General features: G+C 49.0%; 1 protein-coding gene across 1 annotated transcript in view; it reads right to left on the bottom strand.

The window, feature by feature from the left end:
• The window catches only part of reps1 (RALBP1 associated Eps domain containing 1), a gene marked incomplete at its 5' end in the record, with an annotated part of 31537 nt that overhangs the window by 3725 nt on the left and 5388 nt on the right, over positions 1-22424 (bottom strand). Inside the window, 15 exons of the mRNA XM_080525508.1 lie at positions 756-907; positions 1023-1115; positions 5429-5599; positions 6382-6583; positions 6840-6912; positions 12936-13034; positions 14930-15017; positions 15282-15362; positions 15851-15972; positions 16845-16999; positions 17511-17574; positions 19035-19200; positions 19577-19641; positions 21525-21690; positions 22206-22399. Of these exons, the coding sequence (XP_080381634.1) occupies positions 756-907; positions 1023-1115; positions 5429-5599; positions 6382-6583; positions 6840-6912; positions 12936-13034; positions 14930-15017; positions 15282-15362; positions 15851-15972; positions 16845-16999; positions 17511-17574; positions 19035-19200; positions 19577-19641; positions 21525-21690; positions 22206-22399 (1891 nt within the window). The remainder of the gene's footprint in view (positions 1-755; positions 908-1022; positions 1116-5428; positions 5600-6381; positions 6584-6839; positions 6913-12935; positions 13035-14929; positions 15018-15281; positions 15363-15850; positions 15973-16844; positions 17000-17510; positions 17575-19034; positions 19201-19576; positions 19642-21524; positions 21691-22205; positions 22400-22424) is intronic.

The raw sequence follows: 22424 nt of genomic DNA, 5'->3' as shown, positions 1-22424 counted from the left end.
TTGGCCGGCGAAGATTTAAGAGGAATAGGCTATTTGATTTTTGTTGCTCATCTAACAGCGAAATGGTGGGTTACCAGATGTGGGTTACCTGGGTACGGAGGTGTGTTTACCTGGGTATGGAGGTGTGTTACCTGGGTATGGAGGTGTGTTACCTGGGTTTGGAGGTGTGTTACCTGGGTTTGGAGGTGTGTTACCTGGGTATGGAGGTGTGTTACCTGGGGATGGAGGTGTGTTACCTGGGGATGGAGGTGTGTTACCTGGGGATGGAGGTGTGTTACCTGGGGATGGAGGTGTGTTACCTGGGGATGGAGGTGTGTTACCTGGGGATGGAGGTGTGTTACCTGGGGATGGAGGTGTGTTACCTGGGGATGGAGGTGTGTTACCTGGGTTTGGAGGTGTGTTACCTGGGGATGGAGGTGGGTTACCTGGGTATGGAGGTGTGTTACCTGGGTATGGAGGTGGGTTACCTGGGTATGGAGGTGTGTTACCTGGGGATGGAGGTGTGTTACCTGGGTATGGAGGTGTGTTACCTGGGTTTGGAGGTGTGTTACCTGGGTATGGAGGTGTGTTACCTGGGGATGGAGGTGTGTTACCTGGGTATGGAGGTGTGTTACCTGGGTATGGAGGTGTGTTACCTGGGTTTGGAGGTGTGTTACCTGGGTTTGGAGGTGTGTTACCTGGGTTTGGAGGTGTGTTACCTGGGTATGGAGGTGGGTTACCTGGGGATGGCAGTGGGGGGTATGGAGGTGTGTTACCTGGGTATGGAGGGCTGCGTGGCGAGGACAGCGGTGATGGCGGGGGTCTTGGGGGGGGGGTGCTCATCCTCGGGTCTCAGCTCGTCCTCCGACTTCAGCCGTCTGCGGATGGGCTTGGGGGGCGGAGCTAGAGGACCACTTCCTCCTTTGGCCTGCTGGAGGGCGGAGCCAAACACCAACAAACAAATGAGTTATCTGTGTGTGTGTGTGTGTGTGTGGTATGTGTGTGTGTGTGTGTGTGTGTGTGTGTGTGTGTGAGGTACGTACAGAGATGAGGCTGGCTGCTCCTCCTCTCTCCTCCATCTGGCTGTCGCTCTTCACCGTCCTCAACGGACCTGCTGTCTCCACACACTTCTCTGTCTACACACACACACACACACAGGCACACACACGCACACCTTTATCAAAATAGAGCACTGCTGATCGATGTGACAGAAGTGTATCGCTGGAGGTGTGTGTGTGTGTGTGTGTACGTCACCCGCACGCTGTGTCGGGCACAGCAGCGGAGCAGCGCAGAGTCGTTTGTTGGTTTTAAAAATATCTAAGCCAAAATTTACTTTTTAGAACATCTAGCAGCCCGCACACCCGTTGTAATTACCATCGTTAATGTAATAGGTGCAGATTAAGATGCAGTTGCAATTTCTATGGACTAGTATGTGCTTGATCGCGACAATCAAGCTTGCATACAAACAAGCACTACTCACCGGGAGAATATACCAGCAGCCGCGGCTCCCCCACGACCCCTCCCTCAAACATCCGAGAAGGGGGTCAATAGACCCGGACTTCCAAGAGTACATTTACATTACATTTTGGCATTTAGCAGACGCCTTATTCCAAAGCGACTTACAATCAATACATTTGGATGCTAAGCATGTGAATCATCAGTCCACCAGTCGTGGCAGGAAGAGTAATCTAGCTCAGGCCCGGGGCCACTGATAGAAGGAGAAACCTTCTTCTAACACAGTATGTCCGCCCGCTGTCTGAGCAGCAAAGGAAGGCCTTCCAGACCTGAGAAAGCCTACAGGGGCCGCTTGAACACCAATCGGAAGCGCGAAAACAACTTTGTTTCCTCCGGTGATCCAGGAAAGTGGAAAACGCTCGCTACATTACTAACTGGAATATTCTTCAAGAACTGAGTTTTTACAGCGCAAAGCCACAGCGGTAAACCTTTCGAATTACAACTTTTTAAATATGTGGCGAGAGTTTTGAAGAAGTTCCCACGGGCACAACCATATCCTGATGTTTTAACACCGGCCTCAACAGCTGACTGGATCCGCGTTCAGCTGCGCTTCCTGCGCGATACCGTTCTGCCCTCACTGGAGACACAGGTGAGCCGCGGCCGAGGGCGCAAGATGAGCCGGAATAAACTGGCATATCTCTGGCAGCATAGAAGATCTAAAGCGATCCAAGTCATCTTAAACAACAGTGAACACCCCAATCCTCCCCCCTGCCCAAATGACATTGCAACCATACAAATGTATTATGATAGTAAATGTCAAGGCCAAGGGCTTGGTGACAATCTCCCACCCCCGCCTTGGCACATGGACTTGCCGCCACTCGAACCATCATTCCTCCCTGACACCACGCACTTTACCTTTGAGGAGGTAGAGACTGTTCTACATGGCCTTCCTAACAACAAAGCCAGCGGCATAGATGGGGTGACATATGAGACCCTTAAAGCCACACAGTCATGTCAGACCCTAACATCTATTTTTAATGTCTGCCTGGAAAATAGGAGAGTACCAGACACATGGAAGGGAGCATTAATCCACCGTATTCCCAAAAAAGACAATATCCCTGAAGATCTAACAAAATGGAGAGATAAATCCCTCCTCCCAACCATCTACAAGGTATTCATAAAGGTCATACTGGCCAGAGTCCTCCCTTGGCTGATGGATGCTGACATTCTGTCCACCAAGCAGAAGGCATACATCAATAGGCAAGGTATGAATGAACATGTTTTTTGCCTTAAAACAGGGATAGATGACTTTAAGCACAAGTCCTGTAGACTGTATTCTGTCTTCCTTGACTTTAGAGATGCATTTGGGACACTGGATCACAATGTTAGGATTAGATCACTGGAGGAAATACAGCTACCCCAGCTATTCATTGACATAGTGAAAGATGTATACAACAGAGGCTCCTTTGTCCAAGTAATCTGTGGAAAACAGCTCACCCACCCAGATACGCATTAAAACCGGCTGTCCATGGAGTGCAGTTAATTTTATAATTGCCATCAACCAATGGTTAAAGTGGATGTGTCAGTGTGCCCCCCCCAGTGTGATCTCCCCCATCCCAGTACAGGGCTATGCAGATGATGTCCTGATAGCCTCTAGAGGAGAGTGTAGTCAAGAACGTGCTCACCAAGACAGATTTATTTTTGGAATGGTCGGGTCTGGAGGTCAAGAACACAAAATGTGCCGTTCTGTATGAGAGGAGGAGTGGAGGGAACCGGTGGTACCATTCAAAATTTGACACATGCCCAGAGTTCACAATAGCAACAAAACCCATACGTGTATACTCTCTTCATGAGACATACACCGACCTCGGCCATAAAATCAACATCGCAGGAGAATGGAAGGAACAAGTTAACATCATCTTGTCAGAGTTTACATCCAGGTTGGACCTGATTGACAGATGCCCACTGCCTCTGATCATGAAGTTAGAAGCCATCAGACAGGTGGCGCTGTCTAAAGTCCAACACCTGTTCTCCAATGTCCACATCCCACAGAAAGTGATAAGTGAAATGAATGATAAATCAGTGAGCTTAGTACGGAAGTGGTTTGTACTCAATACACACAGCACCAGAGATATTATTTTCCATCCCCAGTGGGAGGGAGGGCTGGGTGTACCGAACCTGGAATGGATTTACACCAGCATGCGGATATCCCACCTTCTGAGGATGCCGAACAACGATGACCGGGATGTTAGGGAGCTGGCTCGATCCTCCCTGTTCTTCGACTTGAGAAGACGCAAGGTCCCACTAGCCAGGGAGTCAGAGCCCCACTTCCTGGGATTTAGGAGGAAAGCCAGCGGGAAACTGGACACCCGCTCTGCTGGTTTTGGGGTCTGGTCAGACTGGCCAGATCTGAACGATCTCTACATCCGAACAGGAGTGTCCCTGGAGTGGGCGCGGCCGGACTCTGGGACCGTGAGGGTCTCAGAGGACATTATAACTGACCCCCTCGTTCACGTCAGGGCAACTGCCTCATATGGTGGAAACAGTCACCTGCAGGGGCCAGGCGAACCCTCTTGGATCGACAACAACACCGACAACAGCAACACTGGACTGGACTAAAACTTCAGGGAAAACTTGCATGTCTTCCCTCTGCTGACCACTCTGTCTCTCATTCATTCTTCAAGAACAGCGCGCTCAATGAGGACATTGTCACATTCACAGTAAAAGCTAGACGACAAGTCCTTCCCACTAGACTCAACCTATCTATCTGGTTTCCTACTCAGGCTCCTCATTGTTTGCATCACACCACTGAACAGGTCACAGAGTCAATGTCTCACATCTTGAACGGCTGTTATGTTTACAAGGGAATGTACATAGCATATCATGATAGAATAGTGGACTTGATAGTAAAGGACATATCTCATTTTCCAACCTCAGTGAGAATGTACAAACATTCCTGTGTCAATCCTACCATGTTCCATCTTTGCAGTAACCCAGCCACTTTTACACATTTGTCTGCCAATACACCAGATGTTGTTGTTGTCAATGAAGTATCTAGAGAGGTGTTCGTTCTGGAGGTAGCCTGCACATTTGACCCTAGCCTAGAGGAAGCCTTCATGACCACGGTCATTAAGTACCAACCTCTCCTGAATACCATCTCAGAACTAGGGTACAGATGCAGACTGCTTGTGTTCATATTTGGCAGCCTAGGACATACACACAGGTTGGTCGTAAGAGGGCTCCAACAACTGGGGATGCCCAAAAAGAAGGCTTAACGCCTTGCAAAGTACTGCTCTGTCTCTGCTGTAATTGGCAGCCGCCATATATGGCAGCGACGCTGCTACTTGTACCCCTGAAATGTGTAAAAAAAAAAAGAAAGTTATGCCGCTGGTCCATGAATTGTGATTGTGTAGTAACTGCAACGTTAGTATTTGTGTCCCTGTATGTCTTTTTTCTATGTGGACATAAATAAATGGTTAAAATGTGTGTGTGTGTGTGTGTGTCACTAGGGCTGGGTATCGCCACTGATTTCCCAAAGCGATTCGATTCCGATTCACAAGGTCTCGATTCGATTCGATTATTTCATTTCGTTACAATACCAATTTTGCTTGAATATGAAAGAGATTCTCAGAACTAATGCTACAAATGGATCAAGGAACCATCTAACAAGATGCATTGTTAAAAATATCAATGTTGACATTAAGAATTGATTCCAAAGCAGTTACGTGTATTACTCTAACTGGAATTAGTACTTTTTATTGGAACATAAATGAACATGACCAGCTTTGACCAACACAAGTTGTGCAAAATCAGTACACAAAAAGTGCTTTCTTTACTGCAGCCAGGGTAAATTAAAGGGGCTACAAACATAGCCTACCTGTAAACAACACATAACTTATCCCTCAGGAAAACATATAATTTGCTGTAGTGTGATTGTCTCAAATAGCTTATTTGCATTAGACATTAAATGTGAAAATAGTGTTTGTGTGTGTACCTGTGTGTCAGGGTGTGTGTCTGCGTCGTCCCCGCGGGGCTCGGAGGCGAAGGCCTGGAACTGGCTGAAGTCAGCGAAGTTGGGCTGCTCCGGGATCAGGTGGGGAGAGGTGGGGGCATGCCCCGCTGGCCCCTCCCCCTCCGCACGGTGGCTCCCGTGGCCCCCCGAGGTCTGGGGTCAGAGAGCAGAGAACAGGGGGGGTCAGAGGACATGACAGACTTGTAAAAACAGACAGTCAGTAAATCAGTTGATCAGATTATTATTATTATTATTAATTTGTTTACATTTTTTTTGGGGGGGGGGTGTTACCTGTGTAGGTTGGAGTCTGGGAGGGGGGGGGGGGTGTTACCTGTGTAGGTTGGAGTCTGGGAGGGGGGGGGGGGGGGTTACCTGTGTAGGTTGGAGTCTGGGAGGGGGGGGGGTTACCTGTGTGTTTATGGGGCAGGGGGGGTTACCTGTGTGTTTAGGGGGGGGGTTACCTGTGTGTTTAGGGGGGGGGGTTACCTGTGTGTTTAGGGGCGGGGTTACCTGTGTGTTTAGGGGGGGGTTACCTGTGTGTTTAGGGGGCGGGTTACCTGTGTGTTTAGGGGGCGGGTTACCTGTGTGTTTAGGGGCGGGGTTACCTGTGTGTTTAGGGGCGGGGTTACCTGTGTGTTTAGGGGGGGGTTACCTGTGTGTTTTGGGGCGGGGTTACCTGTGTGTTTAGGGGCGGGGTTACCTGTGTGTTTAGGGGCGGGGTTACCTGTGTGTTTAGTGGGCGGGAGGAGGGGGGGGGGTTACCTGTGTGTTTATGGGGCGGGGGGGGGGGGGGGTTACCTGTGTGTTTAGGGGCGGGGTTACCTGTGTGTTTAGGGGCGGGGTTACCTGTGTGTTTAGGGGCGGGGTTACCTGTGTGTTTAGTGGGCAGGAGGAGGGGGGGTTACCTGTGTGTTTATGGGGCGGGGGAGGGTTACCTGTGTGTTTAGGGGGCGGGGGGGTACGGCGGGGGGGTAGGCGACCACGCCAGGCTGCTGGGGCCCCACGGGGGGCGCTGTGGCGAAGCTTCTGTTCATGTCCAGCGAGGAGGAGCGCGAGTGGGAGGCGTGGGGGCGGGGAGGAGGGGGAGGGGGGGCCGCCACCGCCTTCAGACCCTCAGGAGACGCCCCCGAATGGGACCTGCAACACACACACACACACACACACACACAGGACACACACAGGGCACACACACAGGGCACACACACAGACACACACAGGGCACACACAGGGCACACACAGGGCACACACACACACACACACACAGGACACACACACACAGGACACACACACACAGGACAAACACACACGTGTAAGTTGCTAGTAATAAAGCTTACATAAACATGTCTCACGTATAAGTGTGTATAATCCAGCCAATGAGAGGAGAGCATCTCACCGTTGTCTTGTTACGACACACGTGATTGGCTCCTGGTCCGAGGTGAAGGAGTCTGAACTGCTGTAGCCGTCACCTTCAGGAGAGAAAACACCACTTAGAATGAACCACATCACCATGACAACTAGGGGTGCAACGGTTCTCGTTTTTTTTACGGACGGTACGGTTTGCGTTCCACGGCTCAATTCACTAGTGAACCGTGACGGTTTTCGGTTTATGCTGCGATTTGGCTGCGTTCGTAAATTAGCTCTGAGAGCGCCGCAACAGTTTGAGGAAGCCCCGGATTCCTACAAGTCTGCGGTGTGGGAAACAGTGGACAGAAATATTACTGTCTGCAAGCTCTGCTTAAAGCGTGTGCCATATGCAAATGGTTGCACCTCTAACATGAACCAGCATATTCGCCGCTACCACTCAACGATAACTGACTGGGAGCAGGAAAGCCAGTCAGGTAGCGTCAGTGAGCAGACAGCAGTCTCTCTCTGATGCGTTCGGACAGACGTACACTACCACTTCAGAGAAACACAAAAAAATAACCAATGCAGTGGGGATGTTCATTGCAAAGGATTTGCAGCCCTTTTCGGTGGTTGGAGATTTGGGTTTTCGAAATCTGATAAAAACTCTCGAGCCCCGTTACAGTGTCCCCTCCCGTACATCATTCAGCACCAAAATAATCCCCGGTATTTACCAAACAACGCGCAGAGGCATTGAAGACGATTTGGCAAAAACACAGAGCTTTGCACTGACTACGGAGGGTTGGACCTCCCGGGCAACGGAGAGTTACCTCACTGTCACGGTCCACTACATGTCACCGGATTGGGAGATGAAGAGCGCAGTACTGCAAACTCGTCCACTATACGAAAGCCATACCAGCGCGCACCTGGCAGAGGAACTAACAAATGCAGTGACTGAGTGGAAGTTGGAGAGGCCAAACATAACAATTCCCGTAACAACAGACAACGCAGCAAATATCGTAAATGCGATCCATGAAGCTGGTGGACTGGGGCCACAGATCGGCTGCTTTGCGCACGTCGTAAATCTCGCCGCCAAGAAGGCAGTGGCAATAACCCCGGTGTCCCGCCTCCTGGGTAAGATCAGACATGCAGTCACTTTCTTCCACAAAAGCACCACAGCCCACCATATTCTGACAATTAAACAAGATATGTTAGACTTACCAAAACACAAATTAATCCACGATGTCGCAACTCGTTGGAATACAACACATGACATGTTGGAACGCTATGTGGAAAGTGTTACTTTTGTAGTGTGAATTTGTTTTCCTCCTGTTTGTATACGGGCTACCAGCTGTCAAGGCTAAAGTGCACTTTTACTTTCGAAAGTGTTTATTTATTTTTTGGACATTTGAAAGTGTTTTTTGTTTATATACAATTATATATACATTATATACATAACATATACATGTGTATGTTAAAGTTCCATATTATGTATAAGCAAAATAAAGTAAAGTAACAGTTTGTAAATAAATAGTAGCATTTGTTTCTGAACCGAACCGTACCGAAAACCGTGACCCAAAATACCGAACCGTACCGAACCGTGGGCCAACTGAACCGTTGCACCCCTAATGACAACGCCGTGACAACGCCATGACAATGACAGCGTTATCATGGCATTCCTTTTTTAATACATGAACATTCACTGCTGTGGCTATATTATCAGCAGGCTAGATAATATCAGCGTACGAGAACTGACATAACTACAATGCATTTACTGTGAGGTATGCAAGCTGTGAGGATAAAAAATAAACATTAAATACAGTCCTTTGTTTCCAGACCTGTTGGAAATGTTCTAAACCCATCTAAATGAATGTTGACGGTTAGCCTGCTACAGACCACAGGGCTTAAAGTGGGAAAAAATCCTGTGCCTGAAACTTTTTCTTGGGGAGGGGGGTCACAGTTTGAGATATTGGGAGAGCGGGTAAATGAATGTGCAACAATACTATGTGCAATATGACAACCCTTGTGTACATAAGGTTCAGATATAGGAAAAGTTAGGATATTTATAGCACAGCACAGTGTTTTATTGTATAGTATAGTAGTATAGTAGATAGTGTACATAGCCTTTATTTATGTAAACCAGCTCTTTTTCCTTTTTTATTTTACCCTTGGCCCTCGTGTTTTTAGTCTTTTTCCAAGCACCAGGGGAGCCCCCCCTCCTAAATTTCGTACCTGTACTGTATTACAGTTTTTCTCAATTGCTAAATCACATTTCACAAAACTTTCCTCCATTTTCCCAAAACTCTAAACACAACACACTTTTCTAAAGCTACATAAGCAAAACCACACCTTCTCTCTTCAAAACTCAAACTCAAACCCTACCCCTAATCCTAACCCTAACCTTACTGTAACCCTAGCACCTAACCCTAACCCTAGTTTTCCCACATGTATGATAGTCATGCATAAAAATAAATCTGCGCTCCCTGTCTAACGTTATATCTAACATTACATATTTTACATTACAGTAAGGCTGATTTTGCATGATAGTCATGCATTTTTAGATATCTATTTCCCCCCTTTAAATGGCATATGATGTCCGAAATGTTACTAAAGTTCAGCCGCGAAGTTGTTGCACTGTTGTCCTATCGAGTTTTACGTAAATAAAGGTTTGAAAATGTTTACCGTATTCCCACATGTACCGTAACATGTACAATACTGTACTGTATCACAACTCAATGCAAACACTACAGAGGATCCATTACACACAACAATACTCACTGAAAACAATGTTCAGGGTGTGATGTTTTTTAATTTATTTATGGAACTATACCACACACACACACACACACACACACACACACACACACCACAATCATTTGCAACAAGTGTCTTAAATTTTGAGTCGTTATGTTTAATGAATGAAACCAGGTGTGTTCATTGTGTAAAAATGTTGCTGACTGTGGCAAGCATTTTGCATCACATGAGCTTTAATTTGAGAATTTGACATTTTGAGCAGAGTTTTTTGCAACTTGTGTTTTAGCAAGACAAAATGTGTTTAGATTTATGAGAAAAGGAGGATTGTGTTTTGTGAATTGTGTCTTCATGTGAAATGTGTTTATGGTTTTGGCAAATGGGAGCTAGTTTTATTAAATGTGTTTAGAGAACTGGTCATTTGGTTTAGAGAATTGGCTTTTGTGTTTTAGCAATTGGGAAAAACTGTAATGACAATAAAGACCATTCATTCATTCATTCATAATACTGTTTTATACTTAATAAAATAAAATAAAAATTAGATGTCTTTAAAAGGCCAAACTGATTGCATCACTTATTAAGCCACTATCACTATAACAATACAGAATAAAATATATACATGTCTTTAAAAGAACAAACTGATTACTTATTAAGCCACTATCACTTATGAATGAATGAATGAATGGTCTTTATTGTCATTGCTACAGTACAGGTACCAAACAACGACATTTAGGAGGGGTATTCTCCTTCTTGGCACCACGTCCCATAAGGCTTCCCGTCACTACTCAGGGTTTTTCCTGGCTCAAAATGAGGCGGAGGTGGTACCAGTGGTGTTTGACATCGGGGGGGGGGGGGGACCCATGAAGCAGGGCTGTCTGGGGGTCCTTAAACGAGCATCAAACACTTAATTTCTTGCATTCTGGTGAATTGATATGCACCAATTTGTGCCCTTTCGCCATCAATTTATGGTGGAAATGTCATTATATATGTAAAGGAAAAAACAATATTCAGGCAGCAGATGGCCATTCAAAATATAATGTAATATAATGCAATATAAGGCTCTCAGGCATTCTGTACTTTCAAATATGTATTCTCCTTGAGCAGTCAACATCAACTATCAGCTGTTTCGCTAGCAAACACAAAAGCTAAGTTATTTGTGAAACAGCGCCCCCGCCACCACGTCGGCGCAATGCCGCAATTGCAGTTTTCTTTTTCTTTTTTCGCGCCGGAAATCCGGCACTGTGCCGGAGTACTTTAAGCCCTGAGACCAGGTTAGTTCTGAGGTATACATCACCATGGTTACTCAGCAGGGATTCCTTTAAGCCACATTCAGGGACCGGAACTCACTAAAATTATATATAAGCCTGGATTTTCATTTAGCGATGTTGATGGAATACCCCCCAGGTGAGATACTTGTAATGATTTTTGTAATGTGTACCTGGGTTTCCGTTAACCGGCAATTACCGGTCTTTGTCCGGTAAATTTGGTTGAAGTCCGACATATTGAAAAGTCGTCGGACATATTGTCCGGTGAAAATAATTCCCTTTGAATACAATTCGCTAAAGTTCACATTCTGATTCCTTCTATTTTAAAAAAGACGAATATATAGGCTATGTATTTCTTTTATTATGATATGATTTGACACCGGCATGATGATGACTCCTAATGTGTAGGCCGGCCTATGCGAAACAGCGCACAAGGTGCCACATGGGATTGATGCCAGATGGGATTACAGCTTAACCAGTCTATTACCGCTTAAACACAGTAGCCCATTCGGCGGTAACCCATGCCTATCTGGCAACCCTGCCAACCCGTCCACCATAGTAATACGGTTTCTTGATTTCCCATCTATGGGTGCGTTCGTAAACACGCTCTGGAAATCCGATCAGCACTCGCGGAACGCCTCTCGTCCAATCGAACGACTCGGTCGCTCTGTGACATCGAAGCCAGCGTGCGCTCCGGCGCTCTCAGAGCGTGTTTACGAACGCACCCCTAGAAGTTTCTAGCCAGCTAGCTGAAGCTGCTACACACACTAGAGCCATGGCGACCGAACGGCAAGTTAAACAACATACTATAAAAGTGACATTGTTTTACTCATTACTCATACATTTGTTGTCATTCAGTTATACAGTTATGTTCTTCCCATTGTCATACTCCCGAGCTAAACGAAATGCCTTCCCAACCAGCGAGACTTATAGAAATGACGTTGTTTTATTGATTTTAAAAAAAAAGGGTAAAACTGGAAAGAGAAAATAGAAAACTCACATTAATCCCAAACAATTTAACAAACTTCAGTTAACGTAATGTGGAGTCCGTTCATTGATCGATGCTGTCTGTTCAGTTCCCAGTGAGGCGACCCGTTCAGCGCTGGATTTGACGCATGGCATAGCGCGCATCCGTCAAATCATGTTATATTATTATATATTATATAGCTCGCATCTAATCGTATCGGATGAGAAATAGACATTAAATGGCATATATAGGCCGCTACACAACAGTAATTACCGCGACAAACAGCTATATTAGATTTGGCGGAAAAAAAAATTTGATTTTGCAAAAAAAATTTTTTATTATATTTTAATATGATGACCGGAATATATCACGTTTGTCCGGTAAATCGAATTCTTCCCGGACACGATGTCCGACGGCAAATTTTTCTAACGGAAACCCTGATGTGTACATAAGCTTAGTATTGTTACTATATTTGTAGGTATCATTGCAAACATCAACACAATTATGCACAGGTAAATAATTAATGCTTTTATATATTTTTGGCATATTTTTTACTTTTAAAAAATTTACTATTATAAATATGCTTTGGACACCAAAATTGACATGTCACGTCTTCGACCCACTTACTGATTTGACCCACTTACTCACTTACACTACACTGTTGGGGGGGTCAGGTGAGGTACATACCTACAGTGTTGGGGGGGTCAGGTGAGGTACATACCTACAGTGTTGGGGGGGGTCAGGTGAGGTACATACCTACAGTGTTGGGGGGGTCAGGTGAGGTACATACCTACAGTGTTGGGGGGGTCAGGTGAGGTACATACCTACAGTGTTGGGGGGGTCAGGTGAGGTACATACCTACAGTGTTGGGGGGGTCAGGTGAGGTACATACCTACAGTGTTGGGGGGTCAGGTGAGGTACATACCTACAGTGTTGGGGGGTCAGGTGAGGTACATACCTACAGTGTTGGGGGGGGTCAGGTGAGGTACATACCTACAGTGTTGGGGGGGGTCAGGTGAGGTACATACCTACAGTGTTGGGGGGGGTCAGGTGAGGTACATACCTACAGTGTTGGGGGGGGTCAGGTGAGGTACATACCTACAGTGTTGGGGGGGTCAGGTGAGGTACATACCTACAGTGTTGGGGGGTCAGGTGAGGTACATACCTACAGTGTTTGCAGCTACAAACAGGGAGGTGGTCAGCTGGGGGTCTTCAGACATCTCGGGTGGGTTGGTCAGGAGGGGGCTGGTGGGGTGTTTGTGCTCTGCACCACAGACAGACGACAACAACAACAAGGTCAACCATCTCTACAACACCAGCGCTCTGCCCAGGGGCCGGTTGCATAAACATAGATTAAGACTGGTCTAGGCCTTAGACTAGTCTTATATTCTCAGGTTAGACCAGTCTAATTAAGACAGCCTGTTGGATAAAAAATAAGACTGACTTATTTTGAGGTTAGAAAGTTAGCCTCCTTCCCCCCTGGCTAAGCTTGATTTAAGAGCTGTGTTGCTATGGGAACGAGTCAGGGCTAGTAGCTAGCTGTAACACTGCAGTAACACTGTAACTCCAGCGTGGTAAACTACTTCACTGGATAAAACTGCTAAGTAGTGTTGTTCCGATGTTGGATAAAAAATAAGACTGACTTATTTTGAGGTTAGAAAGTTAGCCTCCTTCCCCCCTGGCTAAGCTTGATTTAAGAGCTGTGTTGCTATGGGAACGAGTCAGGGCTAGTAGCTAGCTGTAACACTGCAGTAACACTGTAACTCCAGCGTGGTAAACTACTTCACTGGATAAAACTGCTAAGTAGTGTTGTTCCGATACCGATACTAGTATCGGCATGGCCACCGATACGCACAAAAATGCTGGTATCGGTATCGGCGAGTACTTTACAAAAACGTATATTTAAAAAAAATAAATAAATACTTAAGTTTTACAAAAACTTTACGAGTTTTACAAAGGTTTTGAGCAGTGCCAGACTAAGTGTTAGCAATAATTTTACATCGAGGTGAGTATGCGGCTCAAAAAACATGTTTTTTTGTTTCGTTTTTTCAAACGCCGTGGTATCGGATCGGTACTCGGTATCGGCAAGTACTGCACGGTCAGGTATCGGTATCGGGATCAAAAAATGGTATCGGAAAAACACTACTGCTAAGCCCCCCAAACTCCAGCCTGTTCACTCCGCTCCTCCACCTCAGCTGGCCGACTGGCCCCACCTCCTCTACACCAACAGTCATGCAGTCATGCTGCCCGATCACGTCTCTTCACTACACTGGCTCCCCGCTGGTGGAATGAGCTTTCCACGGCTGTCAGAACTGCAGAGTCACTACCCATCTTCCGTCGTAGACTGAAGACCTCCATTTCTTCAGGTTACAGCTTAACTGCTCCTCCTGAGACATCTACTGCCCCCCAGCACTGCGTCTCCTGAAGACACCCGCTTTTCCCCTCTACTCTGTCCCCTGAAAACTTCTATTGCCTCCCTTGTACTGTTTCTCTGTTTCTCCTGTGTCTATATATAAAAATAAAAAAAAGGCTAGGTTTAGAAGAAGGTGATAGAAGAAGGTTTTTCCTTCCATCAATGGCCCCGGGCCTGAGCTGGATGACTCTTCCTGCTACGACTGGTGGATTGATGATTCACTTGCTTAGTCAAATGTATTGATTGTAAGTCGCTTTGGAATAAGGCGTCTGCTAAATGCTAAAAATGTAAATGTATACTTTTCTCCACATTATATTCCTCCAATATACATACGTTCTCAGCAGAAGAAAATGTTGTTTCTCTCTCATATCTTCCGCCGCTAGGTGTAGCTGTTTCGGCCTCCATGTTTTTTTTTGGTCTTATTTTACCTCGAATGCATTGCGTAGGTATAGGCTATCTCAAAGACGCTTTACAAACTGAAAAGATCGAGTAGTGAAATAAAAAGAAACAAAAAAATAGATAAAAGAAAGTATAGGGTCTAATTAATTTTGGGATTACTAAATCTAAATCTAAGTGTCTTTGTAGGACTATCTACTCTGTATACTGCAATTACATCTAGATTTCGGGTGGAGAAGCGGCGAACAAGCAACGCCAGCGTCCCCTCTCAACCGGCATTTTTTGAAAAAAGTTGTTGAGTAAAGGGAAGCTGGAGACATCGGTGGCCATCTTGTGGAGGTCTGACTCACCGCTGCCCGTCCTCTTCAGCTCCATCTCCTGCATGTGGATCTTACTGGGGGTCATCCTGATGGGCACCGGGTGGACGATGGCTGTGTCCTGTAGGGGTCAGAGGTTAAAGGTCAGGGGGAGGTAGAACACATGGGGAGGCTGGGGGAGGTAGAACACCAGGGGAGGCTGGGGGAGGTAGAACACCAGGGGAGGCTGGGGGAGGTAGAACATCAGGGGAGGCTGGGGGAGGTAGACAGGGTCAGCAGGTAGAGGGGAGGCTGGGGGCGGTAGAGGGGAGGCTGGGGGAGGTAGAGGGGAGGCTGGGGGAGGTAGAGGGGAGGCTGGGGGAGGTAGAGGGGAGGCTGGACTTACAGGGTCAGCAGGGGCGATGTTGGAGTCAAACTGGGTCAGCGTCTGAGAGGAGGAGGAGCGCTCGCTGAAGGTCTCCCACTGCTGCACACACAGAGAGGAGCAGAACCACATCATCATCAGACCCACACCTTCATCACCTTCATCATCATCAGATGATGGTTCCATGGGGGAAGGTGGGTCTGTTCTGTTTCAAATCGCTCAATTCAGGAATAGAACTGAAATTCCAATTCAAGAGATGGACTGGCTGACTGGCTGGCTGGCTGGCTGGCTGGCTGACTGGCTGACTGGCTGACTGACTGGCTGGCTAGATGGCTGACTGACTAACTGGCTAGATGGCTGGCTGACTGGCTGGCTGGGTGGCTGGCTGGGTGGCTGGCTAGATGGCTGGCTGACTGGCTGGCTGGCTGGCTAGATGGCTGGCGGAGTGGTTGGCTGGCTAGATGGCTGGCTGACTGGCATTTATTTTGACCATTTACCTATTTTTTCTTGAGAAGAAAAGAAATGTTTTTGAGGTGGAGGTAGAGTGTGTGTGTGTGTGAGTGGGGGGGGGGGGGTGTAGGTGGTCCTACCTCGTTGCTCTGGCTCATGTCAGGCCAGGGCTGGTTCAGAGAGGGCATGGAGGGGGACTTGTTGGGGGGCACTTCCACAGGAGACCCAGAATACCCCACGTCTGGAGCCTGGTCTGGGACCTCTGCAGGGAGGTGGGGGGGGCAGGGGTCAGAGGTCACACAGCACCTGACACACACACAGTCTCCTATGAAGGGCCATGACTGCACCACCAAGGTGCTGTAACCATGGACACATGGTCGTCATGACAACCTTCATACGAGGACGCTTCGAGCAAACTATCACATACGAGCCACTCTGGTCAATTGTACATGTTCTACATCAACCAACAGCACAGGTCACAGTCAAGGACTTGGATCAGGAGAAGAGGAGAGAGGGGGGGAGGAGAATAGGAGGGGAGAGAGGAGAAGAAAGGAGAGAAGAGGAGAGAGAAGAGAAGAACAGAGAAGCAGAGAGGAGAAGAGAGGAGAGAAAAGGAGAGAGGAGGAGAGCCTGGGGGTGTGGGGGAGGAGCCTGGGGGAGGAACTGGCGGTGTGGGGGAGGAGTCTGGGGAGGTGGGGGAGGAGCCTGGGACATGGGGGAGGAGCCTGGGGGTGTGGGGGAGGAGCCTGGGGGTGTGGGGGAGGAGCCTGGGGGTGTGGGGGAGGAGCCTGGGGGTGTGGGGGAGGAGCCTGGGGGTGTGGGGGAGGAGCCTGGGGGTGTGGGAGGAGCCCTGGGGGGTGGGGGAAGGGCCTGGGGGGTGGGGGAAGGGCCTGGGGGGTGGGGGAAGGGCCTGGGGGGGTGGGGGAGGAGTCTGGGGATGGGGGAGGAGTCTGGGGATGGGGGAGGAGTCTGTGGGGGGTGGGGGAGGAGTCTGGAGGGTGGGGGAGGAGCCTGAGGTGTGGGGGAGGAGCCTGGGGTGTGGGGGAGGAGCCTGTGGGTGTGGGGGAGGAGTCTGGGAGTCTGGGGGGGAGGAGCCTGAGGTGTATGGGGGAATAGTCTGGGGGGGTGTGGTACCTGCAGAGTCATCCAAGTCTATCAGCTTGGGCATCAGACTCTCTGGAAGCTTCTCTGGGAGGTCGTAGCCGTTCTTCCGGGCCACCACCAGGTGGAATGCAGCGCAGAACTCATCCAGAGTCAAAGCTCCATCCTTATCAAAGTCTGACAGCTCCCTGGACAGCAGGAGGAGGAGGAGGGGGAGGGGGAGGAGGAGGAAGAGCAGGGGGGGGAGGAGGAGGAAGAGGAGGGGGTGGAGGAGGGGGGGAGGAGGAGGAGGGGGGGAGGAGGAGGAGGGGGAGGAAGAAGAGAAGTGGGGGGAGGAAGAGGAGGAGGAAGAGAAGGAGGAAGAGGGGGAGGAAGAGGGGGCGGAGAAGGAGGAGGTGGAGGAAGAGAAGAGGGGGGAGGAAGAGGAGGAGGAAGAGAAGGAGGAAGAGGGGGAGGAGAAGAAGGAGAAGAAGAAGGAGGAGGTGGAGGAGAAGGAGAAGGTGGAGAAAGAGGAGAGGGGGGAGGAGGAGGAAGAGAAGGAGGAAGAGGAGGAGGGGGAGGAGAAGAAGTAGAAGAAGAAGAAGGAGGAGGTGGAGGAGGAAACAGCAAAACAAAGCTCCATTAACATCTGAAGGAGGACGGTGGATGACAGGAATGACCTCACAGAATTGAGTGACGGGTAACGATGACGACACTCACCAGATGTGTGACAGTTCTAGAATCGGCAACTTTGATTTCGTGAAGAACTCTTTCGCAGCAGAACCTGAAACACAGAGGAAGAGAAGAGACCGTCACTGATAACCACTGTCACTGATAACCTGTCACTGATAACCCCTGTCACTGATAACCCCTGTCACTGATAACCCCTGTCACTGATAACCTCTGTCACTGATAACCTCTGTCACTGATAACCACTGTCACTGATAACCCCTGTCACTGATAACCCCTGTCACTGATAACCCCTGTCACTGATAACCCCTGTCACTGATAACCCCTGTCACTGATAACCCCTGTCACTGATAACCCCTGTCACTGATAACCCCTGTCACTGATAACCCCTGTCACTGATAACCCCTGTCACTGATAACCCCTGTCACTGATAACCCCTGTCACTGATAACCCCTGTCACTGATAACCCCTGTCACTGATAACCCCTGTCACTGATAACCACTGTCACTGATAACCCCTGTCACTGATAACCCCTGTCACTGATAACCCCCGTCACTGATAACCCCCGTCACTGATAACCCCCGTCACTGATAACCCCCGTCACTGATAACCCCCGTCACTGATAACCCCCGTCACTGATAACCCCTGTCACTGATAACCCCTGTCACTGATAACCTCTGTCACTGATAACCCCTGTCACTGATAACCTCTGTCACTGATAACCACTGTCACTGATAACCTCTGTCACTGATAACCTCTGTTACTGATAACCTCTGTTACTGATAACCTCTGTCACTGATAACCTCTGTCACTGATAACCACTGTCACTGATAACCCCTGTCACTGATAACCCCTGTCACTGATAACCTCTGTTACTGATAACCTCTGTCACTGATAACCCCTGTCACTGATAACCCCTGTCACTGATAACCTCTGTCACTGATAACCTCTGTCACTGATAACCTCTGTCACTGATAACCTCTGTCACTGATAACCTCTGTCACTGATAACCCCTGTCACTGATAACCTCTGTCACTGATAACCTCTGTCACTGATAACATGTCACTGATAACCTGTCACTGAAGACCCATCTCTTCAGGTTACATCTTAACTGCTCCTCCTGAGACATCTTCTGACCCTCACCACTACGTCTCCTAGACACCCGCTTTCCCCTCTACTGTGTCCCTAAGAACTTCTATTGCCCCCCTTGCACTGTTTCTCAGTTTCTCCAGTGTAAAAAAAAAAAAAAAAGTTTAGTAGAAGGCGATAGGGAGAAGGTTTTTCCTTCTATCAGTGGCCCCGGGCCCGAGCTAGATTACTCTTCCTGCAACGAATGGTGGATTGCTGATTCACATGCTTAGTATTCAAATGTATTGATTGTAAGTCGCTTTGGAATAAGGCGTCCGCTAAATGCCAAAAATGTAAATGTAAAAAATGTAATATCGGAACATCCCTACTGATAACCTGTCACTGATCACCACTGTCACTGATAACCTCTGGACTGATCACCACTGTCACTGGACTCCCCCAGCCTCCCCAGCCCCGCCCCCTCACCGGGGATGAGTCCGTTGAGGTCTGGCTGGATGGTCTTGAACTGGTTGATGTAGTACTGGCGCTGCTCATCCGTGACCTTCCAGGGGTCCTCGTAGCCGCTCGACTGTCTCTGGATCTCATTGGTCATCGCCATCGACGACCCCGTCGGCCGCACCGTGGCGCTCTCCTGAGAGAGGGGATGGGAGCCAATCAGAGACAGAGAGGGGAGGGGGAGCCAATCAGAGACAGAGAGGGGAGGGGGAGCCAATCAGAGACAGAGGGGGGAGACCTGGGCCTGCTGTAGCAGTTCTCTGAGGGGACTACCATTAAAACACACAGCGCCTACAGACTCATTTGAGTAGTAGTAACTGTTCCCCAGGGGAGGCTGGTGGAGGTTGAACATCAGAGGACGGGGGCTCATTGTAACACATGGAACGGAATAAGGAATGGTATCAAACACGTGTGGTATCAACCAGCATTCCTTATTCAGTTCCATGCATCACAATGAGCCCGTCCTGTTTTCTACCTCCGCCAGAGTCCCCTGGTGTGTGTGTGTAACTGACCCAGCTTTCCTGAACCGGAGGAGGAGAGTGGGCGGACCACATCCCGTCACCTGACACCACCGGACCTGGAGGAGGGGAGGAGAAGAGGAGGGGAGAAGAGGGGGAAGGCGGAGGAGGGAGAAGGGGAAAAAGGAGGAGAGGAGAGGCGGAGGAGATGAGAGGAGAGGGTGGGAGGAGGGGGGAGGAGAAGAAAGTAGGGGAGGGGGGAGGAGAAGAGGAGGGAGGAGCGGAGAGGAGAGGAGAGGAGGGGGGAGAAGAGGAGAGGAGAGGTGAGACACTATTTTTGGTGAATAAAGACATCCTTGTCACTCTAGAATGTTGACGATCTGGGGACTTTATTCACCCTCGGCACTGAAGGAGTTAACACACCGCCTTTGACCTTTGACCTTGTTGCTGTTGTCTCCCTGGTGGAAGATAACACTTCCATCACTGAGCCTGGGAGTCTATCTAGACTGACTCATCCAAACACTCTTTTATAGTCGCTCTGAGGTTTGACAGCGACAGCCAATCAAACGTAGCCTTACTGACAGCACCAGCCAATCAGACGTAGCCTTACTGACAGCGACAGCCAATCAAACGTAGCCTTACTGACTAGGGATGTCCCGATCCCACTTTTTCACTACCGATACCGATACCGATACCTGGGCTTCGGGTATCTGCGATACCGATACCGATCCGATATTTGTATACATTTTTTGACCCCTGAATAATAACAAATACCTCCCCAGTCCACACCAACAACAGTTAAATTAAAGACTGCCAGCCTTTATTAAAGCAACAAATGCGACGTGTTGTGGATTGGAACTACGGATCATAAGCTTTCAAATGATGTGTCATACATTGAAATCCGAAAAAAGATGACGAAGTTAAAGTCATTTGAATGTTGTTAGACGTCAGGCACATATGGGGTTAACCTCTTTGTAATGAAACCGGAAGCACACAGCGCTACGAACTATGAGAGCTTATGCGCATTTTAAGCGCATATAGGACTCGCGTGAAGCATTTCTGCGACACGCGTTTCTGTTCACTGTTTTCATTCCCTCATCGCTTATACACATAAGTTTGACTGCGCATGACAGTAGTTCAGCTGTCTCTTAGTCGCACTGGTGCGATTGAATGTATTTCCAAGTAGCACAGAAATATATTCACTCGCAAATGAAAACCAAAACAGTCGCACTATCGAGCCCTGGTCATGCACGTGACCACTGGCTACTACTGTTGTCGTCACTTGAGTGACACGCCAGATCGGGCACCCGGATCGGAGCCTTTTTTTTTTCTGGTCCGATCTGCGATCCAGCATTCAGGACCAATATCGCGGCGATATCCGATATCAGTATCGGATCGGGACATCCCTATTACTGACAGCACCAGCCAATCACACTTAACCTTACTGACAGCGCCAGCCAATCACACTTAACCTTACTGACAGCGCCAGCCAATCAGACATAGCCTTCCTGCTAGCCAATCAGACACAGCCTTCCTGCTAGCCAATCAGATCAGACGTAGACTTCCTGCTAGCCAATCACACTTAACCTTACTGACAGCTCCAGCCAATCAGACATAGCCTTCCTGCTAGCCAATCAGATCAGACGTAGCCTTCCTGCTAGCCAATCAGACACAGCCTTCCTGCTAGCCAATCAGATCAGACGTAGCCTTCCTGCTAGCCAATCAGATCAGACGTAGACTTCCTGCTAGCCAATCAGATCAGCCGTAGCCTTCCTGCTAGCCAATCAGACGCAGCCTTCCTGCTAGCCAATCAGACACAGCCTTCCTGCTAGCCAATCAGACGCAGCCTTCCTGCTAGCCAATCAGACGCAGCCTTCCTGCTAGCCAATCGGACGCAGCCTTCCTGCTAGCCAATCAGACGCAGCCTTCCTGCTAGCCAATCAGACGCAGCCTTCCTGCTAGCCAATCAGATGCAGCCTTCTTGCTAGCCTAGCGGTGGTACCTGGCTGTGGTTCTCTGAAGGGGGTCCAGCCCCCGGCGCCGCCCGCCTGCTGCTGCCTGTCCTGCTGCCCCCCGCTGGCCTGGCGCTGGTGCTGCTGCCTCCAGGCGGGCGGGGAGGAGGGGGGGGACTGGTGGGGGGAGACCACCGGAGACGTGGAGTCAGGCTGCTGCCATGGAAACACCGGAGACAGAAGGGAGACAACAGTCGTAATGAGACAACGGTCAGGGTTCTAGGGAAAGTTCTAGGTGTGGTTCTAGGTGTGGGTCTAGGGAGGTTCTAGGTGTGGTTCTGACCTGAGGTTCGAGGGTGGTTCTAGGGAAGTTCTAGGTGAGGTTCGAGGGAGATTCTAGGTGTGGTTCCAGGGTGGTTTTAGGTGTGGTTCTGACCTAAGGTTCTATGGTAGTTCTAGGGGTTCTGACCTGAGGTTCTAGGGTGGTTCTAAGTGTGGTACTGACCTGAGGTTCTAGGGTGGTTCTAGATATGGTTCTGACCTGAGGTTCTAGGGAGGTTCTAGGTGTGGTTCTATGTGTGGTTCTAGGGAGGTTCTGACCTGAGGTTCTATGGTGGTTCTATGTGTGGTTCTAGGTGTGGTTCTGACCTGAGGTTCTAGGGAGGTTCTGACCTGAGGTTCTATGGTGGTTCTAGGTGTGGTTCTATGTGTGGTTCTAGGGTGGTTCTGACCTGAGGTTCTAGGGAGGGCCCGGTGGGCTGGATGACCTCGTGGGTGGAGCCCTTCTTGGGCTGTGTGCGGCCGGCGGGGCGGGGGATGACCCCGGCGTAGGGGCCCTGGGGGTCAGAGTCGGAGTAGGGGGCCGTGTGGCGCGACTCCGCCTCGTTCTTCCCCACCACGAACCTGGGCAGCGGCAGGTCCTTCACTGTGGGGGGGGGGGGCACACACAC

The sequence above is a fragment of the Nansenia antarctica genome (assembly GCF_963989245.1).
Source record: "Nansenia antarctica genome assembly, chromosome: 3".
NCBI lineage: Eukaryota > Metazoa > Chordata > Actinopteri > Argentiniformes > Microstomatidae > Nansenia > Nansenia antarctica.
This window is presented reverse-complemented; position numbering and strand designations above follow the sequence as displayed.